The following is a 10,085-nucleotide window of genomic DNA, read 5'->3' on the forward strand; positions in this document are numbered from 1 at the left end:
ATAACTGAACTGTACTCAGACAGTAATATTCTTTCAATTCTAATCACCAAATGATTCCCGAGCGCGGCACCGCTGCTGCTCACTGCTCCCCTCTCCCCCAGGGGATGGATTAAAATCACATGGGGATGGGTTAAATGCAGAGGACAAATTTCACCACACCCAGATGTGTGTGTGACGATGATCATTGGGACTTTGACTTTAACTTTAATTAATGTGAGAATCCTGCCAAACTTTTTTTTTCTCATTGACCTCATGTGGCACCATGCCACCTCTCACAGGTCATTCTTGGTACTACAACAGGCAGTATGTGGTGTTTTACACGAGTTGGTCATCTGGAGGGAGACAGTACACAGTCGGAGTACTACGCATTCACTTCATATGTCTATTATATTTCAAATGTCTGTTCATCTAAGTGCCCACACAGCAAGTTGGAGATACTAGTATCTCCATACTCGAATGCTGTGGTAAAATGGTGCTTTGAATGTTTGACTGCCTCCCGGTGGAAACGTGTGCTACGACCGTATGCGCGAATCAGTACAGCACAGTATTTGCAAAAATGGTTTTATTGGTTTCTTGCCGTTTGTCACATTTTATCTTCTTGTAGGCAGCCTTTCAAGGAGACACAAGGGGGGGGGGGGACTGTTTGTATACAAATAGGAGCTTTAGGCAGACCATGGATGGAAAACTACTTATAACAACATATACATGAATACTCACAGTTCTGATTTATTTCATTTCATTTTTTTTTTGCAAAATTGGCATAATCGTAAAAGTTGTACCAAAAAATAAACGATTGTTTGAATAATCATAATTTCAATTACCAAAATAATTATGATTGGCATTTTTTCATAATCAAGCAGCCCCGACGTGTACTTTTTGCAATACTATGTCAAATTAAAACCAGCATTTCAGGCTACATGTTATGTGCCATTTAAAACTGGGCTGTGGCGTCTGCCTGCACAAGGTCCCGAAGACGCAGAGAACATATGTTCTTGACCTCCTGGATGCTGCGCTCTCTCTCCTCTGTGCACCCGTTTGCCATGCGACTGCGCATCTCCTGGAAAATACTGGCCTTGTCCCTCATGCGAGTGCAGATGACGAACGGGAAGCCGAAGCGCTCTTTGTACTCTTCGTTCAAGCAAGACATGCTGTCCACCTCGTCCGCGCCCAGCGTGTCGAAGCCCACGGTCGCCTGCTCGCTCATGGACTCTTGGGTCAAGGTGCCGGCCTGGAGGTCCTGGCCGGCGAGGTCTGGGTGGCACCTGAGGATTCCCTCTTTGCCTGGAGAGAAACCAAATGAGCCAAGATCTTTTTGGGGATACTTCCTTCCTATTGACAAAGTGACTCACCCGATTCAGACAAAGCGTCAATAAAGTCGTAGATGGCCGTCTCCAGGGCCTCGACGTCGGCGAAGGGACGCTGGGAGCAGACGGCCGCGGCCACGATGGGGCACTTCTCCACCACGTTGCCAAAAACTTTTATAAACTGCTCGTATGGAAGCTCGTTGACTTGAGAGAGCTTCATGTTCTCCCGAACGGCTGCTTGGCCACCCGAAAAGTCTAAAACAATCATTCATCAAAAGTCCAACGTCCTTCTCAACACCAGCTCGACGCGTCCGGTTAATGTTTTCACGAGGACCTTGGCTGGCGCGTACGCAACAGGATGTTTTCTTTTGTGTATACACAAAGAGACCAAATCATGGGATGTGGCTAATCAATTAAATGTACTCTGGCGTCGGACGTAACGCAAACGCACTGACCTAAATATTGAGCCGTGTCATCCTCCGGTCTCGGCGTGTCGGGCATCATCGTGTTAAGGTCGGGTTTGGTTTGCCCAGAGCTCAACCACCTTGGAAAGAAAAGAAAAGAAAAGCAAAGCAGACGTGCGTCTGTTCAAAGTCATCCAAGCTAAAACAAACAAGCCTCCAGAAAATACATAGCAGCAGTACTTTTGCAAGGTATGCGGATGCGGGAGATTGATATGGAGACACTCTCTCAGGTAGTCGTACGCCTTTGGGCCGTGGGAATGCAGAGTGGCGGCAAACTCCCGCTGCTCTTTGGTATATTCGTGGCTGTGTTTCGACAGGAGATGAACCGGAAGATCTGGAATTCAGTTAGCCCAGGGCAAATGATCGCATCGCATCGCATCGCATCGAAATGACGAGAAAGTCTTGAAATGAGCCAAAGTATTGTAACAAAAGTGAGCATTTTTTTTCTTTACAGGTCAAGTTGGCTGGCTCTGGTTTCTCATCAAGCCAGGTAATTCATTTTTTTCTTCAAATGTCTTTGATGATATTCAACAAAATATGCAACGAGGTGGAACCAAAACGGAATTGAATCGTAAAATCTTTACTGTAAATCGTGAAAAAGTTTGTGTCTATTTCACCTGAGTACATGTCGAGCCGCTCTTTCAATTCGTCGTTCAGAATTTTCTTCACCTCGAGATCCTCCTGCAGGCAACTCACGGTGTTCCTTGCCCTCCTCTCTCTGTCCTTGACGTTCCGAATCTCTCTTTCCAAACTCTCCACCCTAGTCAAGGCTTCACCGAGTTTGACCCTCAGCTCTTCAGGTGTCGAAGCGTAGGCGTGGTCCTAGTCAAAATAAGAAGAATCATTAATTGACTTATTGGATTGATTGTTTCAGTCCCGGCCGGGCCTAGCAATTTTTGACTCACAACAGTGGGCACGATTACAACTTTGGGCTCAGGCTGGGGTGGGGGATCTTTTTTTGTTGGCAGCGGCTCCCTGGCCTTCTGGGAGGTCTGAGACATCCGGGGAGGCTTTGCATTCAGAAAGGGGGAGAAAGAAAGACATTTTCAGCAAGGGGGAGAAAGAAAGACATTTTCAGCAAGGGGGAGAAAGAAAGACATTTTCCGCAGCACGTCGCGTCCAATCTTCCAAACCTTCCGCGTTGGTGATGCATTTACCTTATTATCAGGAGGTCTGAAACAGCAGACGGGAACGGTTCCCTCTCGGAGCCGGACTGTCTGACCTGTTCTGTCAAAGTCCTGTGGCCTGAAGTGCTCACTGCATAGCATGGTGGACGAATTGGAATTGAATCCTCCTCTTCTGACAGCTTTTTCCCATTTTTTTCGAAGGACTTTGTCTTTGGGGAATCTCGATTTGAAATGAGAAAAGTTAGTCAAAGCGGGCCACATACATACAATCGGGCCAAATTTGAGCAGTTTCTTTTTTCATTATTTTATTTCGCTACAAGTCGAGATGAAAAGAAAATGTTAATTTGTGTTTATGTGGGGTGTGCTAAGAGTGATTTCTTTTAATTTTATTTTCTGGCAGTCGAGGCCAACAATGTTTTAACTGTGCAATATTTGTTGAGTCAACACCAGGAAGGGCTTCAGGATTCCTTCTTTCCCGGGGCTAAAAACAAAAAAAAAGGAGACTGGGCGATACACAGCAGTGCCGAGGAAAAGATTTGTAAATATATTTTATAAATATAAAATATGATGGAGGGGCTTAACGGATGACTGAGAGGGGCTACGGAGTTTGGATGCCCCCCTTGTGGCACCGTGCTGGCCAGTCTTGGTACTACGACCAATATCGATTGGGTAGTATGCTAGAATACGAATAGAAAGAAGCACACACGTGTGTGGCCCGGTTAAGCAACTAACGACAAAGTTTTTCCTTCAGGGGCATTTTAATTTGATGCCAACTAATTATTCTTTGGAGTTGCTTTCGCTTCAGGCATTCCAGCACCGTGCAAGGGATTAGCCACCAAATCGGCAGAATTCTGTCAGCAAATTGACTGTATGATGGCCAGATCCATCCTTTTAAAACCATAGTTCGGTTTTACCTGTGAAAGCTAATCCCACGAGCTCTGGCTTCGGCTGTAAAACGGTTGGAACAAGTCAAGGAAGAACACGAATGGGGCATCTTGTTCTCGGAGCCTCTCGACTTCGCCACATTCAAAATGGCGACGAAGCCGACGCGTGATTATGCGCAAATAGCGATGGCTACGTATGCACGTCTAGGCTCCAAAGTGTCTTGGTATTACGTATAAAATGTGATCTTTGAGGGTGTGTTGATATATCGGTAAATCCAGTTTAAAAAACGATTAGGCGTGTGATCAGAACGCAACTGTTGATAACGACGAAACAACTGCACGAGCTAATGGCGGTCGTCCAATGGCAGGCATCAACCGACGAAAAGCTCACAGTCATTGGTTGATTTCATACTTCTGTTTTATGCAGCCATTGGCCAAGTTGCCTGTCATTCATTCGCAGGCCAGCGCAGCTCATTGGTCAGTTTCTGGCGTACAGCCATTATTACTATTATTTTATTCATGTCAATTAATTATTATTGCAGGTTTGATGAATATAAAAAAAAATACAAAGGCAAAAACTTTGCAAATCGGATGCCGCCGGTTATGCAACCATCTAAATTGAATGCATATTAACAGGCAAAGAAAACACCAAACAAAAAACACAAGTAATACAATCATGGTGTACATAATGGTGCGGCTCCACTTGAAAGGCGAATGCAAGCGGCATGGAGAAATTATGGCCTGTTTTTGGCTTTTATAGATCTTTAAAAGACGCGTGAATGTATTGAAATGAATGTTTAGGTTTTGTTTTTGTCCAACTGCGCGTCGTCCACGTTCTGTTGGGTTAAAATGGAGGCGTCCAAAATGACTGACGCATTCCGGTAGTCGCTGGATGTCTGGTTGACTATGTTGTGATACAGCTGAAAAAAAAGAAGGTGCTCTGTTATTGGAGTTGGTGTCAAATCACAAGCTTTGACCTAAATTGCGATTAGAGATGAACGTACCTTCTCCTCGCTGGCCATCAGACGTTCCAACATGAAGTCCACCAATTTGGAGAAAGAGGGTCGGTCATCAGGGGCCAGGGCCCAGCATTTGCACATCATTCCGTACCTGGTAGAAGGAAGCATGAAGCACTGTGACCGTTGTTTGCGTGCCTTTCTGTGACTCTTCTCGTCTGTCCGTAGCTCTACTACAACCTGCCGATGACACCTACACAGACTCGTCAGCGTAGTAAGGGCACTCCATCTTGAACCCACTCTGAATCATTGAATAGAACCCGTGGTCCACCTTCACGCCAGGGTACGGGGTGACGCCCAGAGAGAATATTTCCCACAGGAGGATGCCATATGCCCACACGTCGCTCTTCATGGTGTACATCCCCTGGAAGATGCTCTCGGGCGCCATCCACTTCACGGGCAAACGCACCTGCCAGGCATTTGCAGTCATTTTACAGAAGCGCCACAATGGAAAAATGATCTTTCCACTTACGTTTCCCTTCACCACATAGTTGGAATCGTTGTCGATGTCCCGCGCCAATCCGAAATCGCCGATTTTCACCAGTCGCCCTTTGGTTACCAGCACGTTGCGAGCCGCCAGGTCACGATGGATGCACTGTTGACACGCGCGTGTCATACAATTACGCTGCGGCCTCGGGGGTAAAATAACACAGCGTACAGCAATGGCCTAATTGAACGTACTGTCATCCATTTTTGCCACGAGGATGAAGAAAACGTAAATCACAGTCATCATGTAAGACGGCGGGCGTATGTAGTGGAGGTGACTTACGTTTTTAGAGGACAGGAACTCCATGCCTTTGGCCACTTGGGCAGCAAAGCTCAACAGGTCATCATAAGTCAGGGCCTGCAAGTCGTCCGGCTGTCCGTTGTCGTCGCTCTCCGGGTCTGCGGACGAAGCCCTTTGATTTGAATTCTCGTCATCATCTGCGTCGTCTAAAATTCTGTCTGCGCCACAGACCTTCAACACAGTCGTCCAAGTTGGGACAGAGGAGGGCCATGCGCTCCTGCCCCCTGACGGAGGCAGGGTGCATCGGCATGTAGTTGTCCACCACGCCCTCCAGCACGCTAATGATGACGCGACAAGGTCTTGGTTGGTATTTACAAAACACAATAGATATGACAAAATCCCTACGTGGTTGAGTTTTGGTTGCGATAGAGGTTGCTGCTGCAATCCCTGGCGAAGGCGTCCACTGCTGACTTGTGGTAGCACTCGCTGCGGCTCTTCAGGTAGTTGAGCAAGTCGCCGTGGCAACAGTACTGGAATATCAGATAGATGGGGCCTGTGCCGAGAAGGCACATTGGGAACGTTGGAATACTCCCAGACATTGTGATTGAAATGAATATAAACGTACCCGAATCCGTGCACGCTCCCAGCAGGTTAACAATGTTATTGTGGTGGCCGATGTGCGTCAGCATTTTGAGTTCGGACATCAGAGCCTCTTTCTCCACTTCCTGGTGTTTCTCTGCAAGCATTTGCGCATCTTACCGAATTGTTTGTATTTGAGCTGTCATCACGCAAACACTGACCTTTAAGCATCTTGACGGCCACCTGCTGTGACACGCCGGCCCCCTTGATGCCGTTCGCCGTGGCCTGCACCACCGTGCCGAAAGCACCAGAGCCCAGTTCTTTCCCTGAGGACCACCTGGGCACTAACTTTCCAACCCTACTCAAATTCAACCTGAATAAAATGATACTAACCTAATTCCAGGTTCTCCCTGGGAAACTCCCATTTGCGATCATACTCAAAATCCTTGAAGTTAATGTAGATATAATCATTGTCATTTGGGCCCACCATCTGGATCATCTGCAGCTGGGGCTGATACTGGGGTTTCTATTGGACATGTCAGCATTAGCCGCCGCCACTGCAAGTGTGCGTACGACGCCTCCCTCACCTTCTTCTTGATAAAGCACACGAGCGCCACACTGACGGTGAACAAAGCCACAAACAGGATCACGCTGCCAACTTTTAGCGCCGTGTATCGACTTTTATCCTCTCCTGAAAGCGCTCCTGGAAAAAAAAACTTCAAATATATCAATGGATATTAGGGAAGTATATATTGTGAAAATAAACCTGTGGAGGCCTGCGGGGAAGGCGGGTAGTAGTGCGGGGCCGAGCACCGGTAGCCAGCTGAGTTTTGCAGACAAAACTTTAAATAGCGTCCATGTGCCACATCGACACCGATCGAGCTCTGGACGGTTTGTCGGCACCGTACGTTAGAGTCGCTTCGCCGAGCGTCGGCGACCTCCTCCCAGAGGAAGCGAGCGTCACAGCTGAAATCAAACAAAAAGAGCGGGAATGTCACTTTGAGTCTGTTTGACACGGTCGCGGCGTACCTTTGGTTGCCGGGTGAACACGACATCCAGGTGTAATTTGCCGGTACGGCGCTGGACGTTTGGACGCTGATGCTGTTGTTGTGGACGCTGAATTGAAATTTGGGTTCGTCTAGATCAAGAAAGGGAGAGAATATTATGTTTCTATTGTGATCATTTGTCACTCTTTGCAGAGGATAAAAAATATCCGTCGGTTGCTTACCTACAACACACACAACCACGGACGCGCTTCTCTTTTGTCCACCCGCCTGCACGTTTAGCTTGTATTCTCCTGATTTGATTCCACCGCACAGCTTCACCGTCCTGACAGAACAGAAAATATTATTGTTGAGGATTAGTCCACTAATCATCACTTTTGGAACTTAAAACTGACACTGGCGCTCCAATTTTGTTGTTTGTGCAGGATTTCTGTCCACTTGGATGTTTTTTTTACCTTTGCACGGTGACCCAGTCCTCAGTGATGCACTTGGACACGTTGCCATCGGGCGTCTCCCACGTACACCGCTGCAGCGCCGGGTGGTAAAACACGGCGGCTTGCAAACAGGCGTCACCCGCCTCTCGAGCCCAGAGACATTTTTTGCCATCCAGCTGCACCGACAGGAAATCTTCCGCTGAGATTTAAAAAAAAAGAATAATAATGAGCCTGTTGAAAATGACAAATGCACGTGTCATTTGACAGAACCGACCCTGGACGCTGACGTTGACAGACTTGCTGGTGTGGTCTTGATTCCTGCAGGTGTACGTACCGCCGTGGACCGCGTCCACGGACTCGATAAACAAGTAAGCCATCCAGCTTTGCCTGTGCGAGTCATTTCGGACGCACATCTGGAAGGAAAAAAAAAATGTCGTGGGGAGATGTTTGTTTGTGTGATGGTGCAATGAGGCCGCACGTCTTCCTTGACTTTTGCAGGGCACGCTAATGCGCCAGATGTCAACAGTTGTCCGTCTTTCTCCCACACCGCCCATCGTTGGAACTTGCGTTGAATCCGGCAGCGAAGCAGAAGAGGCTGCCCGGGACTCAAAATCACGCTGGAGACCTGCTTCAACAGGTCACTCTCTAAGTCTTAAAACACACACACACACACAATGAGGTAACCTGTTTCCGATTTTTTTTCGAGTGACATCACACGGAAAGATTAGCGGGAGGGTCGATCACCGTAGTCGTAGAGTTGGGAGCATTCCTGCCCCTGGCTGTTAGTCGCACAACACATCACTCCTTTGTTTATGAAGCCAATACTGGGGATTGTGCTCTCACTTTTTCCTACACTTGCTACGGCTTTATCTTGCATGCTGTCCACAAAGAAAGAAAGTCACAAGCAACCAGATGAGGGCTTGTAGGACGTTGGAAAACGTGCGTGACGTCTTACCTTGACCACTTCAGAGTAGGCGTTGGGAGGCCTTCAGACGCACACTTAAACCAGGGAGAATACCCTGAGATGTTGACCCGGACCAGGCTCAAATGAGGTTTTGTGGGAGCTTCTAATAGGGAAAGGGAACAAAAGTTAGACCATGACAATTCATTCGCAACACAAAAAGGAGTAGGTGCTCGCTCGCTCGCTCACTCGTGGCTACATGTAGAGCAAAGGACAATGAAAAGTTCGGGCCACATCTGAGTGCGTACTCCCCAGAATGCCCCTCAGATAGTGCCGGCAAGACCAAGCTTCCATCTCTGTCGAGAAGGGAAAAAGGCAAGAAAAAAAAACACGTACGAATCCCAACAATCCTGATCAACTCTTCTTTAATCATTTCCACATCACTGTATTGTACTGGCCCTAGTGGGCAAAATCAAATAGCGTTACATGGCTTTTACGGCGTGTGATCCTCTGCTCAGGCTGCACGCGCCGCACCCGTGCAGGCCCTCTAAGGAGATGATCAGTCTCCTCCCCGCACCCACCTCCAGACGGACTGGAGCCGATGCTTTCAGGTGCTGCGCTGGGTGGAAGCACTCCACCTTGAAATACGTACATCAGCTTGAGTCTTGACTCATTTCCACGCCAAAAAAAAAAATATTCATGGAGGACTTACCTCGTAACTTGGTACGCAGTTCTCCGGGGCCGCCGTGCCAGTGCAGCAATGCACGCCGGCAGCGCACAGCAGCAGAACAGCTTGAACGATATTATTGATCATATTAATCTAATCATAATAATAGCAAATTTCAATGTTATGTAAGTTTGAGAAAACTGTTGAATTGCCTTTTTGGTCCCAGTTGTCCCAAAAAAAAAAGAAATCAGCAAAACACCACTGTAAAACTCAAATATGTCGAATATATATTCGAAACAACAAAAATCATCAGACTCACTTGCAATCATTTGACTGCGGGTGAACATCTGTCCGTCTCCGTCTGTTTGTCACAATGAAACTCCGAAGGTTGATTGGACTTTTTTTAAGAAGGGGAAGCCACGCCTGGCAACTTAATAAATGAAAAAGTCTACTTCCTATTCTAGAAACCCACATTTAAAGTTCCTAAAACTATTGCTACTTGAATTTTTTCCCCCCTACTGCGCCTACTTCTTATTTTTGTTACCATTGGTGGGACTTTTGTGCTGTATGTACAAGTACTATAGTCCACAAATACACAATTGATTGGCTTTATTAAAGTGATCCCTTTACATACCCTAATTTGACATGAACATTGTTCAAAGATCATAAAAATTCATTTTTATTGGCAACAGATGACAAAATGATCACAAAGTGGTAGAAAATAAAAGCGTTACACTGCAACGTGTAGGCCCTTACACCCCCTTTTTCGCAGCAAATCCACACAAAAGTTAGTTTTAAAATGTTACTAATTAATAATTAGTAACTAATACGGGAGCTCCCTCTAGTGGTACGTGAAAGTATCACTGAATTCAAATGTCCACTTGACATCCATGACATCCTGTGACGTCTTTCTTAAATCAGTTCAGTTGTATTTAACGTTTAAGTACATTTGCATTTGATTAGTTGTTTATAAACATT

At 46.7% G+C, this 10,085-nt stretch overlaps 2 protein-coding genes and 1 long non-coding RNA gene across 6 annotated transcripts; 1 reads left to right on the forward strand and 2 right to left on the reverse strand.

Annotated features, from left to right (window-relative positions):
* Nucleotides 1–545: 545 nt before the first annotated feature.
* Nucleotides 546–4,152, reverse strand: urad (ureidoimidazoline (2-oxo-4-hydroxy-4-carboxy-5-) decarboxylase). The gene is made up of 8 exons (XM_049749709.2): nucleotides 3,810–4,152; nucleotides 2,926–3,115; nucleotides 2,674–2,778; nucleotides 2,386–2,590; nucleotides 1,949–2,102; nucleotides 1,760–1,848; nucleotides 1,350–1,559; nucleotides 546–1,281 (listed from the first exon to the last, which is right to left on the reverse strand). The coding sequence occupies exons 1-8, from the start codon at nucleotides 3,887–3,889 to the stop codon at nucleotides 932–934; spliced, it is 1,383 nt and encodes a 460-aa protein (XP_049605666.1). The 5' UTR covers nucleotides 3,890–4,152; the 3' UTR covers nucleotides 546–931.
* On the forward strand, nucleotides 2,109–7,696 carry LOC137839643 (uncharacterized). The gene is made up of 2 exons (XR_011085672.1): nucleotides 2,109–2,258; nucleotides 7,531–7,696. It is a non-coding gene; the product is annotated as an uncharacterized lncRNA (long non-coding RNA).
* Nucleotides 4,271–9,586, reverse strand: flt3 (fms related receptor tyrosine kinase 3). 4 transcript variants are annotated; one of them, XM_049749702.2, is made up of 23 exons: nucleotides 9,427–9,585; nucleotides 9,153–9,232; nucleotides 8,927–9,078; nucleotides 8,690–8,796; nucleotides 8,495–8,606; nucleotides 8,284–8,417; nucleotides 8,018–8,190; nucleotides 7,814–7,952; nucleotides 7,561–7,738; nucleotides 7,330–7,430; nucleotides 7,131–7,239; nucleotides 6,868–7,067; nucleotides 6,689–6,804; nucleotides 6,495–6,627; nucleotides 6,323–6,427; nucleotides 6,148–6,258; nucleotides 5,928–6,075; nucleotides 5,754–5,860; nucleotides 5,565–5,680; nucleotides 5,268–5,390; nucleotides 4,993–5,204; nucleotides 4,784–4,889; nucleotides 4,271–4,699 (listed from the first exon to the last, which is right to left on the reverse strand). In XM_049749702.2, exons 1-23 carry the CDS (start codon nucleotides 9,452–9,454, stop codon nucleotides 4,577–4,579), a joined length of 2,913 nt encoding a protein of 970 aa, XP_049605659.1. In that variant the 5' UTR covers nucleotides 9,455–9,585; the 3' UTR covers nucleotides 4,271–4,576. The 4 variants fall into 4 exon arrangements, with proteins under 4 accessions (XP_049605659.1, XP_049605658.1, XP_049605657.1 ...); XM_049749701.2 differs by having other exon boundaries at nucleotides 4,993–5,390; nucleotides 9,427–9,586; XM_049749700.2 differs by having other exon boundaries at nucleotides 5,928–6,258.
* Between the last annotated feature and the right edge of the window lie 499 nt (nucleotides 9,587–10,085).

The sequence above is a fragment of the Syngnathus scovelli genome, chromosome 18 (assembly GCF_024217435.2).
Source record: "Syngnathus scovelli strain Florida chromosome 18, RoL_Ssco_1.2, whole genome shotgun sequence".
Lineage (NCBI taxonomy): Eukaryota > Metazoa > Chordata > Actinopteri > Syngnathiformes > Syngnathidae > Syngnathus > Syngnathus scovelli.